At 34.0% G+C, this 26,362-nt stretch overlaps 2 protein-coding genes across 6 annotated transcripts; one reads left to right on the top strand and one right to left on the bottom strand.

The window, feature by feature from the left end:
- The first annotated feature begins 3,607 nt into the window (after positions 1–3,607).
- LOC133682414 (F-box protein MAX2) lies at positions 3,608–5,982 on the top strand. Its single transcript, XM_062105758.1, has one exon. The coding sequence runs from the start codon at positions 3,808–3,810 to the stop codon at positions 5,911–5,913; it is 2,106 nt and encodes a 701-aa protein (XP_061961742.1). The 5' UTR covers positions 3,608–3,807; the 3' UTR covers positions 5,914–5,982.
- A 284-nt stretch (positions 5,983–6,266) lies between these two features.
- Positions 6,267–23,053, bottom strand: LOC133682413 (serine/threonine-protein kinase EDR1-like). 5 transcript variants are annotated; one of them, XM_062105752.1, is made up of 17 exons: positions 22,833–23,051; positions 21,795–22,222; positions 20,715–20,918; positions 19,995–20,183; positions 19,604–19,863; positions 19,372–19,494; positions 19,115–19,204; positions 17,900–17,995; positions 17,499–17,591; positions 13,296–13,416; positions 12,212–12,512; positions 10,724–10,847; positions 10,610–10,629; positions 8,305–8,461; positions 7,414–7,702; positions 7,077–7,149; positions 6,267–6,580 (listed from the first exon to the last, which is right to left on the bottom strand). In XM_062105752.1, exons 2-17 carry the CDS (start codon positions 22,041–22,043, stop codon positions 6,498–6,500), a joined length of 2,472 nt encoding a protein of 823 aa, XP_061961736.1. In that variant the 5' UTR covers positions 22,044–22,222; positions 22,833–23,051; the 3' UTR covers positions 6,267–6,497. The 5 variants fall into 5 exon arrangements, with proteins under 5 accessions (XP_061961736.1, XP_061961739.1, XP_061961738.1 ...); XM_062105755.1 differs by having other exon boundaries at positions 17,499–17,585; XM_062105754.1 differs by having other exon boundaries at positions 21,795–22,204.
- Positions 23,054–26,362: the final 3,309 nt, after the last annotated feature.

The following is a 26,362-nucleotide window of genomic DNA, read 5'->3' as shown; positions in this document are numbered from 1 at the left end:
TATCTCTTCCTTTCTTCTCTCTTTGGCAAAAATTTCTTTGTTCTCTCCTTCTCTTCCCATCAACTTCTTCATCCTCCACGCCTCTACACACATATTACCGGTCATGAATTTCATTTCTGGTTTCACATTCAACACCTCACTACTCACGGGCTGGTCATGCATATTGACTGCAGAATTCATGGGTACGACAAATTAATGACTTATGATCAAGAGAGGGAAAGATAATATCAACCCACGCGGCATCTTTTTCTTAAGGGGTCCATTTTTGCAAAGACTTTCTTAAATTGCATGTCCATTTTCCTAGAAGACAACGAAAATCATGTTCAAATTTGACCCTTGATTTTGAGGGGTTTTTTTTTCATTTTTTTTTAAATTTTTTCATTTTTTATGGTTGTATTACTCCTAGTGGTGTAACCTATTGAGTTGCGCTGTTTATTATACATGCATGATGACAAATCATGGTTTTTCACTGCATCATTCAACACATCTCACAAAAAAAATTAAAAAAAAATAAATAAATAAAGATTTGCTTGCCCCTGGAGCCAGAACTCTTAGCAACATTCAGGCCTTCTTCTACCAGACTAATTGGGTTCAACTCTCCTTGTACAACAATATATAAAAAGGAAAGTTTGCTTCGTTGATTGAATATAATAGAGAATTCCTAAGTCAATACGACTACTATTGTTTGACTCAAGAATTTGATAAGGAAGCTGAAATTAATGCATTTAAGAATATCTTGTATTCTTGATTTTGAATGTTATATTTCCTTGTTCAATTCACTGAATTGTTTATCCTTGTCTTGTTTGTTTTATAAAATAATTAATTTATAAAAACATATTAGTTATAAATAAAATCTGGTTTGTGGTTTTATTTATTAATGTGTATTTATAGATAATAAGATTTTGGGCAATCTTCGTACAGGGAAGGAGTTGCCGATTAAAAAAAATAAAAATGTTATTATTTTTTTTAATGCTTTAATTTGTTCAGATACAAAAAAAAAGATTATTAGTGAGTAATACAAATGAGAGTGTTGTTAGTTCTTTTAGTAGCGCTTCTAATGATCATAAGTCACTAGAAATCGACCATGACCAAACACATGAGGCACAAGCACCCTCCTAGTGTGCTTGGTTCAGGATCTTTTCCTCCTCTCCATGTTTTTTAGGAATTTTAATTTGTTTTTAAAAAAAATATATGGAAATCATTTTCATATACATTTTTTTATGGAATAAGTTTTAATATAATTATTGTCGAACAAAATTTTTATTATTTTTATTGTTGTTGTTTTTATTGTTGTTGTTTTTACTTAAATTCTCTCTACCATAATGAAACATAAAGCTCTAAAATCTTATAAAAGGAAAAGGAAGAAAAAAATATAGAGATAATAGGGAAACAAACACTAAGAAGTAAGAAACTTGTCTTTGTTTTTTAATATCTTGTACAGCCCCCTTATTTATACAGGGAACCTAGGCTTTGATGTAAGAATTAATTGTGTTTAGGAGTGATTATTTTCGGTTCGATTCGGTTTTTATATAAAAAAAACAACCAAACTGAAATTAAAAAAAAAAACAACCGAAAACGGTTCAAACGACCGATTTCGGTTCGGTTTTTTCAGTTTTGGCTCAGTTTTTCAGGTTTGGATCGGTTTGGGTTCGGTTCAATTTTTTCAATTTCAGGCTTATAAAACTGAAATCGAACCAATTGATTTTTTCAAAATTCTAATTGGTTTTTTTTTTACGGTTCGGTTTTTTCTGATATTTTTTTCCAATTTTCTTAGTTTAATTAATTTTTCAGTTTTTTTCTCATCATTAATTAACATCAATAATTATTGCCCTTTAGTCACCCATCATTTTATATGTAAATACCTTTTATGCTTTCCTTTAAATACTCATACATTTTAAATATAAAAAAAATGTTAAGAACAGGTATTGAATGAAAAAACTAATTAGAAAAATTCAATGAATCTAAATTATTATTAGCTGACAAAAAATAATCTAGACAGTTATTATATAAAAAATTTATTTTATAATTAACTGCAGCTCAAGTTGAGTGCACATGCAATTTAAGCCCAAATACCTTAAAGTCTTTCTATTCTAAAAGCTTTAGTGCTCTGCAAGCTTAATTTTAACTTCTTAATCTATTACTTTACAATACAAAAAAAAAATTATAATCTTATAATATATCAAGTTGTCATTAAGGTTTTGGGCATGAAAAAATTTTGTCGGTTGATTATTTTTTAATATTAATCTCTTATTTATTCATAATTAATTTTAAATATTTTTAATCTTTCATGTTAAAATAATTATATTAAAAAATAATTTTCAACTTAGTTTTAATCCAAAATATAACAGAAATTATATTGAATTTTATTTTAAATATGCTAATTAATCATATTTTTAAATCAATTTCCAATGAATGTAATAATCGTGCATGTGATACACCTGATAAATGGAATAATGAAAAAAAATAAAAAAAAAATAATAGTCATAAATTAAGCTGGATTTTAATCAAAAGTTGATGATCAATTAAGAGATAAGTGAAGTGGCTAGAAGAAAGGAAAGTCGTGGCAGCACAGGAGAGAAGCGCAAAATGGAAATGGTTTATCCATGTACCAGACGCAGCCTAGTCACCCACAACGGACAAGTTTTGATTTCAGCACGTGCATCACACGCGTACACAAACAGCAGGTGGTTGATTTACGCGCGGTCCAAATAAGGCAACCCAAGCCCAGAATGAACGTGTATATATTTTATTTTTTTTCTAACGAGCACCCCCATAATCACATGGCTTTCCGGCCACTCTTTATTTTTTATTATTTTTTTAGGATAAAAATTATATTTTAAAATGTTTTTTTTCTTTTCACATTATTATGGATACAAGATTAATGGGAAAATTAAGTTCAATTATCAACTATTTCTATTAAAAATAAGATTAACTACAGATTCGAGCCATGATTTCAAAAAAAAACATATAATTTTCCTAATCTAAATAAAACAAGTTTTATATAAAAAAAATTTGGCTCAATATATTTTATTCGATATAGAAAAAAGAAGATCCCAGCTCGGTATTCTTTAAAAAATAAAAGAAATTAGAATCAAATCAAAATGATACGGATCAACCCTTTCTTTTTGCGTCAAAGATCTTATCATTTCTAAATCTCACTATTTTTTATTTTATAAAATTTATTCTTGATGTTATCATATAAAAATTAATTTAAAATAAAAAATAATAAAACAACATTTCAAACACAACTCTAAACATGCATAATTTATTATTGATATTAATATATAAAAATTAATTTAAAATAAAAAAAAACAAATAACAAAACAACATTTCAAGCGCAACTCTAAACATGCAATTTTTTTTCTTTTCTAGAAATATGATAAGGTAAAGTTGAAATTGTATTTTATTTTAATTACAATTTTAAAGATATACGAACATACTTTATAATTTTACATGTTTCTAGCTAATTTTCTTATAAAAATATTATAATTTATTAAGAATAAAATTATCTTATTATTTTTTCAAATAGAAAATATGTCCGTTATCAGTCTTCGTGTTCTCTCATCCATTCCCCAAATAAAGAAAAAAACTAGGACCGCGATGACTAAACTACAGTACTTGCCCCGTGTGTGTGCTCTCTCTCTCTCTCTCTCTGTCTTTCTTTATTTTCTTCTGTCTTCATCCTTTCCAAGGACCCATCTTTTTTCTGTCTTCTCTCTATCAAACCAATACTGAAACTTGGAAGATGTAACAAAAAGCCACCACCAAATAAAAAGCAAAGGAAAAAAAAAAAGGTGAATAGTTAGGATGGCCAGTTCCAGTATGTCTATGGCTGCTACCATGAACGATCTGCCGGATGTGATTTTGTCAATTATTTTTTCATCAGTCTCTGACACACGAACCCGAAACTCACTCTCCCTGGTTAACAGGAAATTTCTAGCTCTAGAGAGATCCACCCGCACCTCCCTCACTCTCCGTGGCAAAGCGCGTGATATCTACATGATCCCTACCTGTTTCAGATCGGTGACGCACCTCGACCTCTCTCTGCTCTCTCCTTGGGGCCGTTCTGATCTCCTATCCACCGCCTCCTCCGTACCTTTACTCCTCGCCCAACGTCTACGCCTGGCCTTCCCTCTAGTCACCTCCCTCACCGTTTATGCTCGATCTCCCTCCACTCTTCACATCCTCCTCCCTCAGTGGCCTAATCTGAGCCATGTCAAGCTCATCCGTTGGCATCCACGCTCCTCGTCCCCTCACCTTGGAAATGATGTAGTCCCTTTGTTTGAGCACTGCCAGGCTCTTAGTAGCATCGACCTTTCCAGTTTTTATTACTGGACTGAGGATATCCCTCCTGTTTTGCAAGCCTATCCCTCTGTGTCCAAGGCCTTGACATGCTTGGATCTCTTAACTGTCTCTTTGACTGATGGTTTTAAGTCTGAGGAGATTCAGGCAATCACTGCAGCTTGTCCTAGTCTAACCAGGTTCCTTCTTGTTTGTATTTTCGATCCAAGTTACTTTGGATGTGTTGGTGACGAGACCTTGCTAGCGATTGTTGCTAACTGTCCAAGATTAAGGGTTTTGCATCTTGTTGATAAGGCTTCCTTGGGGAGCACTAGAGGGGAACCTGAAGATGATGGGTACACAAGGGAGGATGCAAGGATCACTAAAGTGGGGCTGGTGGACTTCTTTACTGGCCTTCCTCTTTTACAAGAGTTGGTTCTAGATTTTTACCAGAATGTAAGGGATAGTGCGTTGGCTTTGGAAGCGCTTCATTCGAAGTGTCCTGAGTTGAAGCTGCTTAAATTGGGGCAGTTTCATGGGATCTGTATGGCCATTGAGTCCCAGCTTGATGGGGTTGCCTTGTGTTCAAGCCTGGTGTCCTTGACCATAAAGAATTCGGCAGATTTGACGGACATGGGGTTGATTGAGATTGGTAGAGGATGCTGTAATTTGGCGAGGTTTGAAGTCGAGGGATGCAAGAAGATTACAATGAAGGGAATGAGGACAATGGCTTCATTGCTCCATAAGACTCTGATTGAGGTCAAAATATCTTGTTGCAAGAACCTTAACGCGGTAGCGTCTCTGCGATCTCTTGAGCCTATTCAGGGTCGAATTGAAAGGCTACACTTTGATTGTGTCTGGGAAGGTTTGGAAGAGGATGGTGGTATCCTCTGTTTTGACCTCAACGAAGGCCTTTGTCAAAGTGTCGAGCACGAGTATGGCAGCAAAAGGAAGAAGAGCAAGTATTCTTCGGATCCTGATTCTTCATCCTCCTGTATGCAAAGCAATGGAAATGGAATGTTTAGCAAGTCTTGGGACAGGCTCAAGTACCTTTCTCTATGGATTGGTGCCGGTGTGCTTTTGACTCCATTACCAATGGCTGGCCTGTATGATTGTCCTAATTTGGAGGAAATCAGGATAAAGGTCGAGGGAGACTGCAGAACTGGGCACAAACCATCACAGCGTGAATTTGGATTAAGCTGCCTTGCTTATTATCCTCGACTGTCAAAGATGCAGTTGGATTGTAGTGATACAATAGGTTTTGCATTAACTGCGCCATCTGGGCAAATGGATTTGAGCCTGTGGGAGAGGTTTTTCTTGAATGGGATCGGGAATTTAAGCATATATGAGCTTGATTATTGGCCACCACAAGATCGGGACGTAAATCAAAGGAGCCTGTCACTCCCAGGAGCAGGGTTGCTTGCAGAATGTCTTGCAATGAGGAAGCTTTTCATACATGGAACAGCTCATGAGCATTTCATCATGTTCCTCCTAAGAATCCCCAATCTGAGAGATGTGCAGCTGAGGGAAGACTATTATCCAGCACCAGATAATGACACGTGCACTGAGATGAGAGTTGGTTCATGCAGTCGTTTTGAAGATGCATTGAACAGGCGTCAGATCCTCGACTGAAACCAGATGGTTACTGCTACTTGTTCATTAGAAGCATTATAATAAAAGGCTTCTGCAGTTTTTTTCTTCTTTTTGTCTTGGCAATTCATGAATCAGCTGATCTGAGTTTTTATTTTTTCCCCCGTTTCTTCTATAACCGAGGAAGAAATCCGAACTTAAATCGCCCTTGATGGGCACACCTGATGAACCAAAACACTCATGCATCCCGTCGGTTAGCATGCAACCCAAAAACATCATGGATATAAAATCCCACCTTTTTTTTTTTTTTTGTTAATCTATCCCGGATATGGTCTCCATCTTTTAAATCTTTTCTTTTTCTGGAGTCATTGAAAGGAGCAGCATGGCAAAGGCAATTTCCAGAAACTTAAAATCAAATCTCTTCATTCTTGTCAACCGCAATTGAAACTTTTTTTTTTCTATTCCATATCTCTCCCAGTTTGATTACACGAAATGATTGGAGTTCGTCCCAGTGAAAATTGAAGAATTTCATGTTTTCACAATGATTGGAAAAATTATGAGGCTGCAACTAAGCCGAGAACATTGCAACGTCTCTACCATTGTTTGTATACAAGAAACGGACTGTATCAGCAAGATGTGTACTCGCAATCGAGCAAGCGAGTGAGTATCTCTCCACAGCTTGGCCGTAAATCCGGTTCTGCCCAACAATCTGCAATCAGAGAGAATTAAGGCGTTAGTTTTGTACAATTCCAGATCCCAGCACAGTATCCCAAGAGAATAGTAATTGGGTCACAATTAAATTACATTTATTTAAAAGATACAGAAAAAAGTTCATGTCGAGAAAAAAGAGAGGTGGAATTAATCTTCAAAGCCAATTATCGCATGTAAAAAAACATGTTATGGGCAGGGACGAATCTCATGGGAGGCCAAAGTTTAAGAAAGATTCAAAATCCCCAAGAACATGCTATGGGCAGGGACGAATCTAACGGGGGGACCAGGGCCAGAGTTTCAAGAAGATTCAAAATCCCCCTTATTCTTAGAAACGTTTCAAAAAGTCCTAATGAAATGGCCACCAAAGAATAGAGATTTACATTCTGGTCCTCCCAAGCACCCAAGTCTGGGATCGTCCCTGATTATGGGGCTAATGCAAAAAAGCGACATTAATTTTTAACAATCTTTATTTGCCTGTCACAACAGATGGTTACCCGATATTAGCCTGCCCAGTGGACCTTCTGGAATCTCCAAACGGGATCCCTCATTAGCAACAGCATCAACTACCTAGACAACATAAAGCAAAAGAGCTACAATGGTCAAATTGCACAAGTACAGAAAACAAAATGTTTTTGAGCTAAAAAAAAAAATGTCGTGATTGAAAGAGTAGGGCGTAAACGATAAATCTAGAGAATAATTAAATAAAAATAGACATAACTCAAACAAGTCATTGAGTAAAGGTCCCTGATGGAACAATATTGTACAACCATGCAACTGCCTCAGAGAGAAAAACATGATATTCAAAAGTGAAATAAAAGATCGTAAGCATACCCTCTTTGGGGGTACACCTTCCCATGGCCTACTTAGTGTGCAGAGCTCCCACATTATCACCCCAAGGCTGAAAATATCGCATTTTTCAGTGACAGGTTCATTACGGATAAGTTCCGGTGCCATCCATTCAGGAGTTCCAGCAGATGAGGAGTCCCTAATTGGTATGTCTGTCATTACTCTGGAGAGTCCAAAATCACAGATCTTGATTGTCTTCTGCTTATTCACAAGGCAATTTGCACTTTTAAGATCCCGATGAACTATCTTCATTCGATGTATGCACATCAACCCCCTTAGTGACAAGCAGAAGAATAAAAGATTACGATCAGATCAGTGCAAAGCTGAATGCCAACTTGTAATTTAAATTGCCCGTGTAGCTAAGTCAAATGCTGGAACTAGCAGCTAAAGCACTCCCCATTTTTTAATCAACTATTAAGTTGCCCAGCAGTCAGCACACACAAGCTTCAATGATGATAACAAGTACCAGCCAAATAATGGCCGGATAGGAGTTTCAAAAATAATTAGCAATAACATTTATGTGCTCTCATTATCAGATAACTACATGTAGAATCATTTAAAAGCATCTCTTGGTTTAAGCAGCCTATTTGTATCCTTTGGGTTGTGTTTCAACAATCAACCTTTCACAATCATGTCATGTTTCTCATCTGTAAAGAAAGCAGCATGTTCTCTATCTCTACTCATTACACTCCAGGAGAGATGTTAGGCATATATTATATCTTAAGAATGTGCCATGAAAAATAGAGAACTTAGCATTAAAGAAAATGGTTTAGTTAATAGCACCACTAGTTTCAAAGTTAGTCCCTCAAAAATGTAAACTTTGTAAAGATGCCCATACACAAAAGAATTTCATATATTAGGACATGACAAACACACCTGCATATATCCCGCAACATTTTTAGCCTCCTCCGCCAGCTAAGCTGCTTCTTCTGACCACTCGAGTGGATCAAATAATACAAGGACCCCATCTCCATGTATTCAGTAACCATCGATAAGCGTGGAGGCTTTGTGCAAGCACCCAAAAATAAGATAACTGCAATAACCAGCATCAGTTGATTCAGAATTCGTCGAGAAACAAAATAAAATATAAGAAAGAGAGTAAAGGAATTAAGAAAGAGAGGAGGGAAGAAATGGCAGAGGAAAAAGAGAAAGAGAGAGATAAAAGAGAAGAAGAAAGCGAAAGAGAGAAGACAGAAGTTTCAGCTCTCAATAACCTTCAACAACCTCAAAATAGTAGATTAGTGCCTTTACACAGCACCTAAACGTAGTTACACCCTAAAAAAATAAAGAAAATACAATAAAGTCCAAACAAAATAAAATGTATAATGACTACTAAATATCATAATGACCTTTTTTATATAAAACAAATATCATAATAACCTGAATAAGAAGATCCACCTAATAGCATGCGAACAAAATGGAACAAAATTTTGTTTGTGAATTTACCATACACCATACAACAAAAAAGAACAAGTCTCCTACTTTCCTAGAGTAAATATTCTTATAAATCTTCCATTCATTATCCAACATTCTCCTCTTTACAGAAAAAACTTAACCACGAGTTTTGAAGCATTTCAATTCTGCACTCCACAACTTGAAGTTTGAGTCTTTATTCCATTAAAATTGTCGGGTCTCAAACCCAACCTAAAAGTTCAATTGTATTATGAAATTAACTTCTTGAATAATGAAGTCAAGTTCCTGAACCTGTTTATGAGTTTCCAAATGATTTGATGATTAAAAAATTCAAGTTATGAGTTTGGTCAAGGTTGGGCTCTAATACCAAAGTTACATCTCTTTTTTCATCATACATCAATCTACCACTTATTTTACTAATAGGTTTCCACAGATATTTCTTTTCTTTTCACATAAACAAAGTCAAACTAAACGCAAGCTACTGAACATACTGAATTTCAAATCACCAGCTTCATTCAGAGCAAAAACCATATTCAACATTCAATCATCAGTGCTATAGAGATCAAATTGGAAAATTCAAAAAGGGCAAAACCAGCAGCTATGAGATCACAAAAAGCCAAGGCAGGTGTAGATCAATGAACAGAAGTGAGGTTAAGAAGGCGTGAAGATGCGGTCAGTACAAATATCCTTAAAGCAAAACTTGATGACCAAATGAGAAACTGAATTGCAGCCAGCAGAATAACAGCGAGCAACAGAGATGTTGTTCCCAATATATTTCTTCTTTTTTTTGAGTGAACAGAAGGAAACCTGAGTACTAAAAATGTGCTGGGCACATGCAGACACAGTACAGTTTCTGTGACCTGCCTGTCTTTTAGTGGCTTTTATTAGTATTATTATTAGATGTGTTTTGGAATTGAAAGGGTAATTTTAAGGATTTGGACAGAAGTTTTGCTTTGATATCAGAATGATGTGGAATATGAATAAGAGAAAGGGGCTGCAAAGTAGAGGAAGGGGAGATGGGAAGAGAGAGAGAGAATGATAGCAATAGAAAGAAAACAGAATTCAATTCTCAATAATCATTCAGCTACTGTTAAACATGATTGTCAAATCTCCCTTAAAAATAGTTAACAGAGTCATCAAATAACTCATGCAACTCAAATTCACCCTAATATCAAACTGTTAGATGCGTGAGTTTTGGAATATTAGGGTGAATTTGGGGACTTTGGATTTTTTTCCTCTCCATTTTGCTTGCTAAATGAAATGCATGCAAGGCACGGAAGTTATTTGACAGTTCTGTTAATTGTTTTTAGGCGAGACTAGATGGAAGGTTGACATTGTTAAAACTAATGTTAAGAGCAAAATTGATTGCCCAAATTGGCCAAGGGTAACATTGTAAAAAAGGTAATAGGTCAGGAGTAATTTTGTAGCTTACCCTAGTAAAATCCTCAAATAATTTAAAAAATTATGATAGCCTAAAATAACTAGATTTTTCAATTAAGAAATGCTACAAAATGAAATATAATCTCCAATTTTCCTATGAAAAGAATCATGAAAATCTTTTGTCTCATTCTCCATCAGAAAAGCAGGTAAAAAACTTGACATCAACTAAACAACAGCAACAACACGATCTCTCCTGTTTTTTCTTTGATGAGGTAGCTCTTGTTAAATTCATGGTTCCAAGTTATACAAGCAGACCATCACATGCAGCAATCTTAGACAAGCAAAATATAAAAGATGCAACTTGGAAATTAGCAGGTAAGGAGAATACCATTAGGATGTCGAAGACGGCTGGAAGAAATCGCATGCACAAAATCAGAGAGGATAAAGTCAGAAATATGGGTGGGATAAAATTAAAGCAATCCACATGTCAATAAGAAGAGACCTAAGGATTGATATCTCATTGCAGAAGTCTTCCATGTTTTCAGCAGTTAGATCTTGCTCTAGAAAAACCTTGACTGCAACTTCTGTACCGTTCCATATGCCACGGAATACTTCCCCGAAAAACCCTATAGACAATCAAGATAGCTAAAATCACTAAACCATTTTACATATAAATGAGTTTGCACCAAACAAAATATTTATTTTATTTTCCTTATTGCATGATGTTGCTTAAATTATCACTTTAGACTACAATATTTTGATGGTTGCAAGATGAGAGGAGAGGATGAGAGGGAGATGGGAAGGATAAGGCTCTAATTTTATATGTAAAATGGTTGCAAGATGAGTTTGCATGATTCCTCTCATCAGATATGTTCTAATTTTAAGGTAGGCAACAGTAAAACTTTCTTCACCACAGTATATTCAGCTGAGCAAAAGCTCTTATCTTTCGTTCAAGCTAAATATACAGTTTGGATAACCCTTTTTTTATTTTAACTCTGTTTTCTACATCCTCCTAGGGAGTTTGCAGAGTGAGGTGGCATCAGACTCTTCATGTGAGCATGCATCTGTACATTAAATTCTGAAAGACAAAAAATGAGAAACGAATTCAAAGATGAACCATGAATTCAAGGGTACACTAGTAGATAGCTGGAGCAATCACCCATTACTAGGAAAATGAACAGAATGCCCGCTGCCAACAGCTTGAGCAAACACTGGTTATGAAACACTGGTTATGATTTCCTTGTAATAAAACACCACCCAAAGAAATAGAAAACAGAAGATGCAATAGTTTCAGGAATGGTACGCATATAAGATATTTGCTTAACTACTTGGATTGATGTCAAATCTTTAAATCAGATTGGCAGTTTATGAGGATATCCAGTGAAACTTCAACCAAGGTCATTGTCCAGCAGTGTATGGAAGTTTAAAGGAGAGATAACAATCTCAAAACCCGCACATCATTGAAAACATCAATGAATCTAACCATTCCATTTCAATTTATCAAAGAAAAAATAAACAAGTACAGAAGAGAAGAATCTCAAGTCATTAGCATAGGTAGCAAAACAAAACTCAACCACAGAGAAATTTATCCAAGGAAACAATAAATCAAAAAATAGGAATTCATGATAAAACTACATGGCCACAATCCAAAGATTAGGACACTATCACAATACTTGAAAGTTTTTTGTAGTAAATTAATATTTCAAATTCATGCAATGTGTGTCGCCTGTTCCTTTCTTTCTATACAAAAATATTTATTAAGATTTTAGACAGCCACAGTACATTGGAACCTTCAATCCAAGCAAATTGTGTGCTATCACTGCAATTACAAAAGAGAAAGCACTGTTTCACCAAGTACTTTTGGAGGATTACAAAATTGTAACTCGTTTTAAAAAGATACAAAACTGGAATAGGAAAATGTGTACTGCAGCACTGACAAACAAAATTCAAAGCAACAACACGGCTGAAAATTATAGGTAGTGATGCTTACCAATCCCAACACGAGTTCCAACAGTTAGTTCTGAGAAATCAATATGCCATTCCTGGAAAGGTAGTGGGGGGTTATTATGGAACAAGGGAGATTCAAGAACTTTATTCCATGTTGAAACTAATTGATCATCTGCTACAAAGCCTGAAGGTCCACTCCTCTCGGAAGTTTGCCTTCTATACTCATGGGGAGATGATGGTAATGAGATTGCCTTCTGGGAATTTATGCGGTTCCTTTCAAGGGTATATAAAGCAGACCTTCCACCAGATATTTCATCACGACCATCAAGACTGAAATTTGATACCTATCCCATGCACAAATTGATTAATTAGTACTGAGAATGATAGGAGGATGATTACAAATGTGGTTCAATGACACAGGCCAAATTATGCATCTGGAAGATTTTCAACCTAACCTCCTCTTATAACCAAACTGACACGTGGAACTTACCATGAAGAAAAAAAAGTAAGGGAAAAAGTATAACAATGGATTTTCCTAGGCATGTACAGAACCTTTGTTAGGATGAAATTTATGATATGACTAGAATCCAGTAACTTAGAATGTTAATGGTGGAAAGGACCAAGTTCAATCCATGGTATCACATCTATATGAGGCATAATATATTAGCGAATCCAAACGCTGTTTCATATGCCAGATTTTTTTAGATGACGATGTACACTTGGGCGTGGTATCATGGCAATATCAATATGTCAATGGACTAACACAAGAGTTGCTATGTACTCTGACTGAAAAGGATAATGATCCATCAAAGTGGGACAGACAAGGCCATAAGATCTACTTGGTTTGATGAAGCTATTTGTCCAGGCTACCATGTTTGGCCATTGAAGTGCCCAAATTCAAACTCCATGCTCATGAATAGTCCCAGAGAAGAATAAATGACAATTAAACCCCAAAAACATTTGTGTACATATGAACACAAGCAATAATTGACAAACAAACCTCAGAACAGTTAAATTCATGTACATAAGCCGAGAACAAAGAACAAATTGTCCTTGTCAAGGAAAAGTTTTTATGTCAAAGAGAAAAACATGAGTATATGGATCCATTTCACCAAAAAGATACTTACATTTTTCTGAAGATCTGAACCATTGTCCTTGTCGCCTAAATTATTTGTAAATAACCTATCATCACCTTGTTCCATCAAAAGACGATTTTGCTTCAAAGTTTCATTCATAGCACGTACAGCCCTGAAATTGTTAATGATGGATAGATTAATTTGCAATGTAAGAACAAGACATTTTCTCCAAAATTAATCAAATCCAAGCAGCTTGGGCAATTCTGTCAAGAAATATGAAAGGCTAATTGAACAACAGCACTTATCATTGAACTCGATAACCAAATAACCAATGTACACACAGGGATAAAGCAAAGAATGGAGAAACCCAACCAAAGAAGAACCAAATTCTGCTAAAGTTTATCTCATCAATCAATATTAACCCAACTTCCAATGTCCAAGGTGCCAATACAAATTACGAAAATTTAGACCTGATAAATTAAAATCCCTGGGAGCAGTTTGAGAAATAAATATTAACCAACTAAATATGAAATAGAAGTAGATTCCTAGTAAAGGCTGCTTATCCACTAGATGGGAAATAGTTTGATCTCCGAAAAACTATTAAAAATCTTGAATTGTAGAAAAAATTAAATCGAGCAAATACTAATCCTAGAAGCCATGCTGACAACTCCAAGGTTGAGGCTTTCGGTAGTCACCTGGTAGTTTTGTTAAGGAAATGATGTGGGGAACTTTCTTTAATATTCTTGGCACAATAGTGTTGTTGCATTATTTCATTAATGGTTAAGATTTTTAGGTTCTGAGAAGTTTAAGAACAGTAGTCACTTGGTGGTTTTGTTGAGGAAATGATGTGGGGAACTTCTTTAATATTCTTGGCATAATAATGTTTGTTGCATTTCATTAAGATTTTTAGGTTTTGAGGAGTTTAAAAAGAGTTTAAGATGTAGTTTGCTAAATTAAGCATAACTTTTTAATCTAATTGTTAGATCGAGATGAAATCTTGATAGAAAATTATGAAGGCCCTATTTCCTATTAGGTTCCATGATGATCGAAGATCAGGAAGGCCTTCAAATAAGACTCTGAAGTTACTATGCAAGATTATCTTTATTAACCTTGTTGTATTTAGATTATTTTTTCTGATTAGCTTAAGATATTTAGTTTAATTAGTATTTTACTAGTTAGGAATTCTAATGCTAGATGGATTCTATTATTTAGACAAGTTTCAATTATGAATCATTTCCTATAAAGGATTTATGTCTAGAACTAATATAAATAGGGATGTCTATATTGTTTTATGAACATTCAAATTCAGACTATTATTCAGACTTCATAAAATACCATAGATTTCTCTCTAAATTTCTCAACAACTTAGGTATGTAACCTTAGAGCTTGAGAACCCTAGTTTTATCAACATTATTCACCGCGTCAATTGGTATCACAGCAAATTGGCCTCTTTGATGGATGGAGACAGTAGCAACCCATTCCGCAATACAGGAGTGGAGGTTGTGCAAGCTCAGGAGCATAAACTAGATTGTTGGGGACAGGTGTTTGATTGCTTGTATCAAGCCATAATAGATCTAAATTGGCTAATGGATGACACAAACAAGAATCACAAAGAGGAGAGGTGCGTGCTTAGAGACTTACCTCAGGCCGACCTTACCTTCGACCTATTCCTCAAATTCCACCGAGACAACCACTTGTCTATATGGGAGGAGTTTGGTGAACGCAAAATTTCAAAGTTATCTAATCATAAGATAACGTTACCAAAAAGGATGCTAACAAACAGTTTCAGTCTTTTGACCTTAAGTTGGAGAAGAATTTGGCAAACGATGATCTTTAAGTCATGGATGAAGATCTTACAAATAAGATCATGGAGAACATGGTAATTTTTTACAATTCTCATTAAGATATTATGGAAAATTATCTTGTGTTCCTTTACATACAATGGCAAATGATGATAAACGAGTTTAAAGTAAAAAAATAAGGGAAGAAACTACAAGAGGGTTTAGAAAGAACATTAAATATGGATTTTTCTTTAGCATGCACACACCATAAATTAAATTTTGAAGTTCACATGTCAAAGACATGCTACATCGCGATTAAGCTAGCTACAATGCTATATTTGAAGTATCTATTCCTTTGGAGTGTTCAAGTTCAATATATGAAAATTAACTCGAGGGCGAGTTTTTCATAAGTAGAGGGGATGGACATGGGGAACTTTCTTTAATATTCTTGGTCTAACAATGTTTATTGTATTATTTCATTAATGGTTAAGAATTTTATGTTTTGAGGAGTTTAAGAAGAGGTTAAAATCAAGCAGAACTTTCAATCTAAGTGTTGGATCAAGCATGAATTTTGACAAAAGATTTTGAAGAACCTATTTCCTATTAGGTTAAAATCCCTTGATGATCGGAGAATGGGAAGACCTTCAAATAAGACCCGGAAGTTGCTACGTGGAATTGTCTTTATTTACATTGTTGTATTTGGATTCTTTTTCCTACTTAGCTTAGGGATTTTAATTTAATTAAAAAATTTACTAGTTAAGAATTCTCATGCTAGATAGATTATGTTAGTTAAGTAAGTTTTAATTAGGAATCCTTTCCAATAAAGATTTTAGGTCTAGAACTAATACAAATAGTGATGTCTAGTTTATTTTCTAAACATACAAATTCAGACTTTATAAAATACCAATGAGTTTTCTCTAAATTTCTTCATAGCTTAGGTCTATAACCTTAGGGCTTGAGAATCCTAGTTTTATCCATGTTGTTTGTCGCGTCAAGATAAATCCTAGAATTACTTTTTATCAAGACAATAGTTATGCAATAGGATATTGTTGCTAGACCTTTGTGTTCTGGGTGCTTTTAGGTTATTTCTCTAACCAGTATTCAGTGACCAAGGTTAGAAAGGCTAGATGGATGGCTCCCAAACTTGCTCAAAAGCAACTAACTCTCAAGGGTCCTTTTATTCCCTTGATAGAAGTCTCCACTAATTTTATCTTTCCCCTGAAGGTTAGGTGTCGATATGTTATTCTTGGTTTTCACAAGGGACAAAAAAGAAACAATGTGGAATTCAACTCGACACTTGTCACCATGGTGATAGAATAGTTTGACTAAAAGTTTACAAGAAGGAAAAATAAATGAAAGGGTAAGGAATCACTTCAACTCATATACCAAGCTGAAATAAATAGCTTGGTATAAGAGAACAAAAACACAAGAATAAGAAGACTGGAATAAGGTTGTTGTCGTTGTAGCTTGATTGTGTTGTAGTTGCAAGTGTAGCTATAGCCTATAGTGATGGTTAGAAAGAGAGAAAAGGTGTTTGATTAAAAACAGTCTTAAGATAGCGATTACAAATAATAAAGCGCTAGAAAAGCTCCAAAATGAAAGAGCTCCAGAAAAACTAGCTTCTGGATTTTCTAGCATGGGGCATGCACGGGCCCCACGGCCAGCTTTATGTGACCTATGAATTGGGTTGGGTTTTCTGCCCAAAAATCCATAGAAGGCAACCTCACCCAAGGAGCCAAAAGGGCAATAAGAAGAATGGGAGAGAGGAACTGAAAAGTTACTTGCCAAACACAAGACACAACTTTTCAATAAGATTCGTGTGTTTGGAATTGTGGCAGCGACTGCGGTTAAAAGTGTTTTTTGCTTGGAAATGCATCAAAATAACATTTTTTTTATTTTTACAAAATCATTTTTGATATCAGCACATTAAAACAATCTGAAAACATAAAAAAAAAAAAATTTTAGCAAAAATACAAAATTCAAAATTTGAGAGAGCGCGGTTTGCAGTTCCCAAACAGACTCTCAATTATCAATCCTAACTAGAACATAGAATCATTGCTCTTTTATAGACACCAAAACCCTAACAGTCCTAGATTAAGTAGAAAATGAAAATCTAAATAAGAATAAGAATAATTCTTTTTTGGGAAAAGCTCCTGATATTCTAGATAAACTAATTCAAGAATTACATAGATATAATTGAAGAAAAATCATAATATCTTAATTTGTATTTTCTTCAACAACAATCATAGCAACATAGCATAAGATCAAAGCTTACCACAACCACATCATAGCTTACTTCAATCAAGGTATATATAATATTGTAATTTGTTTTTCCACAACTACATCGTAGATTACTCCAATTGTAACAAAACAAAAATCAAAGTCGAAATAACTAGAAAATGATAAACACAACAATAGCATAGTTGCATCAAATCATAAAGTCAACACACGTCATAATGAAATAAACATCAACCTTACGATATCATCACCAATTTCTGGGGTCATGCTAATACTTCTTCTTCGCATTCTACGAGCTTCTAACATTGATGCACCCTCTGACCTGTGGCTACAAATGAACATCCAATATGAGCATAGTTCATTATTACCAAATGCATAAACAAAGAAAAGGGTGGATAAAGCATGTACAAGCTACTAGGAGAATAAAGCGTAACACTTGTTGAGATTAATGGTGTGTTTTAAGACTAAAGAGATTGCTAAAAGCAATGGCATAACGCAGCCTCCACCCTTCCTCGTATCATCCATTTTCTTTGCTTTGCCTATATTCCTTTTTCCACTCCTCATATACAATCCATAAGTCAGAAAATTATAAAGCTCCTTAGGTATTCAAAACAATAGGAACGAAAAGGTACAAACCTTGATATAGCAACATCATCAGCGTAATGTCTAATTGAATGTCTATCACCACTTAACATGGACCGTCCACGCCCTCGAAATGAAGGATGCTCTGGACTGCAGAACAAAGCTTGATGAAGACACCAACTAAAACTTCACCAATAGAATTTAAAGTTTAACTTTGACAACACCACAAACAACCATGTTTAGAACTATTGAAAATGAATAAACAACACAACTTTGATCAGATCAATTGAAACAAAGTGAAGAGAAATCAATGTGTATATTTGCATGCATGTGAACGAAACCCCTAACCTCGTGTATGCCCAATAAAATCAACAGAAAAGAAAGACAGCCAAGCAACTCAAATAACAATTAAGAATCCACACATGTGGAGTCAAGGTACAACCAACCAATCTCTGATGTTGTGTTAGAACATCCAACCTCTAATCTTTGCCATTGAAAAACACCTGAGGATGCCCTATTCACTATTTGGAAAACAGCATTTTCAACTGACATGCTTTCTAATTTTCAAAGGAAAAAAAAATAGATACTAGAAATCGAGCAGTAGGATATGTTCCCTCGAAATAAGCAGTCAAGAGCACAAGTTTTTCAATAAAGCAAGAAAAGGCATCGAATCATGCAAGCTGAAAGACACGCACCCCAGCATTAATCATGTGGTCTAGAAACACCCAACCCTGTACTAACCTAGTTAATCATTCCTCATATAATAAATCCATTTGGGGTAAATGTTAGAAAAACAAAGCACAATTTTCAAAAACAAAAATAAAAAACTACACGAGACAAGAATAACAAGTATGGTATCAAATGCCATAATAAATTCCAAGCCTTTTGAAAAAGTCAGAAGTGAGGAAACTTGCAATCAGGCCTATATGAAGAGTATGGATTATATTCCGGCATATTTTAATAAGTTCATAATCCCCATAACACCTTAGCCCAAATATGGGGGAATTATTTTAACCCGTGGCTGTTAATTGATAAGAGATCATTCCTCGAAGGGAGGGGGGAAAATAAGAAGAGCCAAGAGAGTGCATGATATCAGGACTCACAAACACCATCCTACAGCAAACCTATTTAAAGGCTTGAAATTGCCACATAAGAGAGTAGTGCTCTTTTTCTATGAACAAAAGCAAAAATTAGACTTCCAAACACATGTTCCTCCCCTATAAATGTGAAACCAACTGACAAAGTATTCAAAGGAAACCATGCTAACACCTTGAACTAGCAGTCCGCTGTTCAGCAATGACCTTTTTCCGGCTACGTCTCCAAAACGTTGTTGCAATATTGGGTTCACTATGTGATAAACTGAAGGAGAAAGGAAAAGAATAAGTTCAAGTACAACATTTTGCACTATAGTATTCTCTCAAGTCAGAAAAGAATCTAAAATTTGAAAAATAAAAGACAAACAAGAAGTGTCGTACAAAAGTCACATTGCAATAAGGATCTTCACAGGACAAGATACATATTATTACCTCAATTTTCTGTCAATAGAGGTAGCAGATCGCAACATCATATTTCGCAATGAAGGACCTAACACATTCGAAGATGCCTCTAATTTCCTATGGACTTGAAGGCTTCCTTCATCTTTTTCAGCACTATGGCACAGAAAATATGACACAGCAACTTAAGGATTTCAGAACTCCAATTAACAGATTATACAGATTCATTGTTTGTGAAAAGTCATGTGATGGGCTGTTTGCTAACCTGTCAGGATCCACTCTTTCTGCAAAACCATACATCGGACTGTTTGGTTCAAGTGGAGAATCACAGGAATCATTTTCTGCAGAGTCACTCTCCCCTGCTGCTGAAATATGAGTCATAAAAATAGCCCTGGTTGACCGCGGCATCAACTGACCAGGAGACCGCATGAGATCAACCAGTAGTTCCACGGAATTCAACACAACAATCACAGACATGTGTTTATATGAGTCCACACACTCAACAATCCCATCATTTGGTAAACCCTGGGGAAAAAAGCATTATGAAATTTTCAGATATTATGTTAATTAGCAATAAATTGCATCTTTGACTATTTTTTGGCATTAAACAAGAATGGAGCAGAGCAGTTGAACTCACTGGATGAAGTTCAACTTACCACCACGAGTCTACTTTGAAGACCTACAGAATCTGCTAAAACTTTGAAAAAGATTGCCCTAGGACGGCATGATCCATGCCTTATTTGCCCCAGCAACTGAACACCTCGATTTTCTAACATATGAGAGGCTTCTTCTAGTGCAGCTTTTGCTGGACTTTCCACATTTGGCCTTTTATAAAAATCAGCAACCTGTTCAGAGATGAAAAATGAAAATGGAATGAGCAATTTTTTGACTAAAAATGGAATGAAAAAATTAAGATCGGCAAAAATGCCTTGGTAGAATTTGATCCCTGAATTGGCTTGAAAACAAAGAATATAACCTTAAAATATTATGATTAAATTACAAATCAAATGGTGAAAATTAAAGTAAATATGAAAAAAAAAATTCATTGTAGCGCAAATAGTTAATGACATGTGTGGTTTGAGAAGCCTGTACCACCATGCATGAGAAACATCCTACGTAATTGCATAGGCCAAGAAAAAACAGTTTTTGCCGAGATGTAAAGGGATCGGTAACATGTCTTGACAATAGGTTATGGATATGTATAGATTTCCTTGGCATAACCAAGACATAACATCAGTTAAAAAAAACCTGAAAGTTGGAAAGGACAACGAAAAAAGAAAAAAAGGGTCAAAGATAATTAAGGACAGAAAAGAGCAACTGAAAACTTCAAATGAGATATCCATATAATAGAACAAAGGTTATTTAAGAGTTCTTACCAATCCAGCAATCTTTTTTATCATTGCAGCTGGATTTGAGTTTAACCCTTTTACTAGTGGCACAATCAATTGCTTCAGCATGGATAGCTTTTTATCTTTCTTAGCATCTACAAGAATTATATCGACCTTGCAACCCTCAACTCCCAGAGAATGAAGCTCGTCTAAAGTTGGAATATTAACAAAGAGCTCCTTTAGCCTTTTATCCTGTAACAATCCATGTTATTAAATTAACTCAAGATGAAGTGAAAAAAAAAATGCTCTAAGTGGATACAAAACAAAGAGTGCAAGCTGGAAAGTCGATTCTAAGTTAGGACACAATCCATCAAGTAATTTTGTCCTTGAAAATACCAACAATTTAAATAATCCAGGAAGAAATGCATTTAGCATTGTTTGAACCAATAATACCTGGAACATGGTGCATTATAGTATGTAGTACTGGTACTGGTTCACTACCTTCCTTAGAAAGCGGTACGAGGGGGGTGGGCCTAGTATGGTCATTATTTCGGGTAGTGGTTTATTTTTATGCTGGTTTTCCATATGTGTGTGTGACAGTGTATAATTAAAACAGAAAAGTATCATATGAGTGCATGTAGACTAAAACTTCAAAACAAGATATTGTCCATCCTTGTCTTTAGAAAATAAATGAGAAATTTTGGAGAACTTCCATCAGACAGGGATAGACATAAGGAGGAGAGGGGTATAAAAGATCCTTTTTGTTGTAACTATATGGAACCACAGAACTAGTAGTAGTACAGTTTAACATGCAACTTCTAACTCTTTAGTTAAGAGGAGAAGAGAATATTTGCAATAGAACATAAGAAGTTGAATGTTAAACACAACAGATAGTTAAATCATAACCAACATAGTAGAACATAAGAAGATAATGATCACAAATTAAAAGCAATGATTATTAAACACAAGTATAAAGAAAGGAAAAAATCATAAATAAACTTTTTTTCCAGCCACATCACTTATTGATCTCTCAAAAAGATGAAGTTCCAGAAAAGATCAGACTCCTCAACCAAAAGAACTTGCAACAAATAAATAGGAACAAAAATTAAAAAGTAAATCAATTCTCACCGGTATGACAGAGTAGAAACCATTTGGTATTTGTTCAGAAAGCATCCCAGTGCTCCAGAGAACTTGTGATGCAGTCTGGGAAGATAAACCATCTTCCTCATAATTTTTATGTGATTCTTTATTTCTCAAAGTATCTTCTTGAGAAAGCAAAGAGACAGATTCAAATTTCTCGATAAAGTCTGAACCCCACCACACAGAATTTGAAGGTCCTTGCTCTGCTGGCCCCGAATCATCTCGTGTCTCCTCCATGTCCTTAAATATTTGGGATGTAAAACCATTTCTGTCCCTCACTCCTCTTACCCCATAAAAGACCTCGCCAATCACAATATAGTTCTTACACAACTGGACTCTGTATCAAAAATCTCTTCTGTTCTGACTTTGTTACGCTGGAGTCCATTTGTCCTGCAAAGCTAAAACCCTATGTGAAACTAGAAAGATCATAATGTCAGTTCAAATTTTTCTTTTATCTAAAAAAAAAGTTAGAGAGATCACAATGCAAACGCACAACATCCTATCATCAATACAGAAGTGCAGAAAACAAGACAGTTTAAATTTATCAATAAGCATGACATATAGAGAAGTAGACTACTCTAGCAAGCTTAAAGGACTCAAAAAATTGTCAATTGAAAAAAAAAGAGCGCCACAATCTACCCTTAAACCTAAGCAGTAAACTGAATTTTACACACTTTTTCCACCTTCAATAGTCAATAAATAACTAAATTAAACAAAAATATTTCAGAATAATGTAAATAACCTTATTGATAAGGACGGTTAATAATTATATGAATCCGCAATGAATTAAACCTGAGTAAAGTAGTGATTAATCAACAGAAACAGCCACAATCCGGGCTTAAAACCTAAGCATTGCAAAATGGAATTGGTAACCTACCAAGCCTAATCAAATCAATAAAAATCAGATCCAATTCTAAATCTAGAATGATAATAAAAGAGCCAAGTAAATCAAATTCCGCAAAAAAAAAGCAGTGGGAAATCAAATCTAAAGCGAGAATGAGAAAGAAAAGGGCAGAAGTGTAATACCAGCAGATCGAAGCATTGAAAGAAGCAGTTGCCCCTCCAGCCAATACCATTTGAATCTCAACTCGTCGTTTTAAAACAAATAATACTCATCACTCTCTCTTCTTCTTCTTCTTCTTCTTTCTAGAAGGATATAAAATAATAAATATTATTTTTATGTATAAATAGAAACAGAAAGCAAGAGAGAGAGGCTATTATAGACCAGAGTGAAATAGAATAGGTCAGGGAGAAAGAAATGGAAATATATAACAAACAGACACTTATATTTATTTATTTCTATTTGCATTCATATTTTTTAAATAAAAAAAATTATAGTAAGTATTGAAGATACACAGTAGTACTTCGTTTTTGGTTATTTATTATAGTTGTTTTTTAAAATATTTTTAAAAAATATATATTAAATAATATTTTTATTTATTAAAAATTATTTAAAAAAATAGAAATTATTAAAATAAATTTTAAATAAATAATAATAATTTTTAAAAAAATATCATTTCAAACATGTTTTTAAATAGCTTTTTAAAGGTGGGAGAGTGTATGATAGAGAGAGAAAGCGAGGGAGAGAAGAAGAGATAATAAGAGGGATTCGCTCGATTCACGTGAGCAGTATTTTTTTATTTTATTTGGTTAGATTTGAGTGATTTTATTTATTTATTTATTTGTATGTGAAAATAATTAATGAGGATTGAGAAAACGTTTTTGTTTTGTGACGAGGGAAGGCAAGGCAGGTGGGTCACGTGCAAGAGAGCGGGGGATCTGGGGACCTCTTTCCGACAGCCAGCTGGCATTAGCTCACCACCATCCACACAGGCAAACGCGTGAGCACTCTTTTTCTCTTTTTTTATTAGTTAATTAAAAATTGAAATTGACTAATTAGTTTTTATAGCATTCAAACTAAGAGTATGGTTGGTATTGCAATTGTTGTTATGGTTGTGGTTTTAAAAAATTTATTTTATAAAAAATACTTTTAGTTAAGTTTGGTTTGGAAAAATATATATTTGGTTAAAACTATGGTTGAAATTAAGATTGAACAAAAAGTAGTTTAATGTGTTTGGTTAAAAAAATATTTTTCAAATTGAGGTTATAAAATAATTAAAAAATATTTTTAATTTAAATATTGTAGATTTAACTACTATTATTACATCATGAAATAAATAATATTGATATTAAAAAAATTTTGTTATTCCATTAAACTATATGCAATGTCATCACATACGAAATCTATTCAACAATGACTTTATCTTTCATGGTTTCTTTAGCACACAACAACAAAAACTGAATTTTTTATCACATCATCAAGCGATATTCTTCTAATTTTTTGAATAAAACATAATTAAAATAAAAATAAAAACTGAATTTTTCCCAACTGGGTCGGACCCGGCAAGAACATAATTGGAATTACAATCAAATATCACACATGCTACGTCATCATGTGATATCCTTCTAATTTATGTAGTGTTATTAAATAATATTAAATACTATTTTTTTGAGTAAAACTCATTTTTTTATAAAAAAATACAATTTCATTACGTACAAAATTCATTCGACAAGAACTACAGTTTTCATGATTTTTGAGCATGCAATAAAATTTGATAAAATATTATCAGGAATAAAATTGAGATTACAGTACGAATAAATTTAATTCACCTTAAACTATTTTTTTTAATAAACAAACAAAAATATTGTTCACATTCACGTGAATAGTGTGAGTGAAATCAATTAATTATATTAGTTTTTTAGGAAAAAAAAACCCTAAACTTTTCATGTGAACAGTGCGAGTGAATTAATTCACTCGCACTGGTTTTTTGAAATTAAAAAAAAAAACTGTTCACTTTAGTGAACAGTGCTACAGTGGAGCCATGCTCCATTGTTGATGTTTTTCCCAAACGAGAAGCAGTGAAATGCTGCTTCTTCGAAACCACTGAAAGCACTTTTATTTTGGTTACCAAACAACCACTAAAAAGATGACTTGTGCTTCACCATGAACCAGCTAATTTTTTTAACATAAAAACATAATATTTTAATATTATTATCATAAAAAAATCATGACTCACATTGTAAACTCTACTAGGTATAGTAAGATGATTTTATTTGATTATATAATAAAAAAATAACAATAATAAATAGACTAAATTCTAAAAAATATGCTTATGATGACTAGTAGAAAAGAAACACTTGTTAAAAAAGAAAAAAATTACAAAATTGAGTTCCAAGATCACTCAATATTAAATTATAAGATTGTAAAAAAAAAAAACATCAAGAAAGTGACCCAGAAAAAAATATCTGAGTAAACTGACCAAACCTATTATTAAAGTCTTGATATTGGGGTAATCTAATTGAAATAAAACTGAAAAAAATCATGAGCCCATGAAAAAATAAGTGAAAAAAATTATGTCAACCCGTACTAATTTTTCAAACCAATTACCCAAATCACTAAAATGAAAGCACCCTGTTTGGAAAAAATCATAGAATCTAATTCCCAACAAATCAAAGATTAAAAAATAAAATTGAAAAAATAATCAATTATACAAAAGGAATCAAAACAAGAAAAAAAAATAGCAGTTAAGAGCATGGTTATGAAATTTAAGATAAAAAAATAAATATGAGCACAACTTAGAATTTTGAATTAAAAGAAGAGATGGAAAAGAAAAATCAAATTCATGGAAGGATCAAAAACAAAAGAATGAGGACCGGGTATGAAAAAATAATAAATCGTAATCATGGATTCAATAATAAAATTGTAAACAAGTCGAAATTTTCCAAAAGAATCAAGAACAAAAATCACAAATAAAAAGAATGAGGATCGAAATTGAAGTATCAATGATTGAGACGACAAATCTGAAATTTTAAATGGCCAACGTGAATTTTGAGGGTAGAAGAGAGAAAAGAGAAAAGGAAGAAATAAGAGGTCAGTGACTTCATGCCATCACTAAACGATGAAAGAAACCGTTTTGATGCTTCCAATATCATCGTAAAAGCTGTCATTTGGATGCTGGGAGACACTACATGTGCCACCATAAGACTGTGGGCACCTCTCACCCACTAACATGTGTAACTAGCCTTAAATGAGTAAATGGGGGAGGATGATTGCTTTGTCATAAACAATCATGTAACTAGCAAGATAAATTATTTAGGCAGGCATCCATCCATTCAAACTTGTGAAACAATACATTCAGGTAGGCCTCACACCAATAACATGTATCATAAAGAATTTAGTTGGGCATTGCACTAATAATTTATAAAATAGAGAATCCATAAGGGTGTTATGACAATGCTTAAACATTGTTTAGCATGCCATGTTTGTAAGAACAAAAGTTGTAACTTTTTAGAAAATGAAAATGGATCGACTGGCTTTCTAGCATCATTATGTTTGGCTTTGGCTACCCTTTTCTTCTTATTTTGGATTGGACTTAATTGGATATTTTTTCATCTTCTTGATTTTAACCTTTTTTTCTTATTTTCTTTCCTATTTGGTTATGCTTGTGTTGTTTGGTTAGACCTATATTGTTCGATTGAGCTTGCTATCTAGTTGG

Source organism: Populus nigra, chromosome 2 (assembly GCF_951802175.1).
Source record: "Populus nigra chromosome 2, ddPopNigr1.1, whole genome shotgun sequence".
Lineage (NCBI taxonomy): Eukaryota > Viridiplantae > Streptophyta > Magnoliopsida > Malpighiales > Salicaceae > Populus > Populus nigra.
The sequence above is the reverse complement of the archived record's forward strand: the minus strand, read 5'-3'. Positions and strand labels throughout refer to the sequence as shown.

Bases quoted from the DNA above. Each gene is read 5' to 3' on its own strand.
- LOC133682414 (XM_062105758.1), top strand. From the start codon at position 3,808: ATGGCCAGTTCCAGTATGTCTATGGCTGCTACCATGAACGATCTGCCG.
- LOC133682413 (XM_062105752.1), bottom strand. From the start codon at position 22,043: ATGGAGGAGACACGAGATGATTCGGGGCCAGCAGAGCAAGGACCTTCA. The intron at 19,864-19,994 runs GTAAGTTGAACT...TTTTTTCCCCAG, and splicing joins TTCAAAGTAGACTCGTGGTG to GGTTTACCAAATGATGGGAT. The intron at 12,513-13,295 runs GTAAGTATCTTT...TGCATGGGATAG, and splicing joins GTTCAGATCTTCAGAAAAAT to GTATCAAATTTCAGTCTTGA.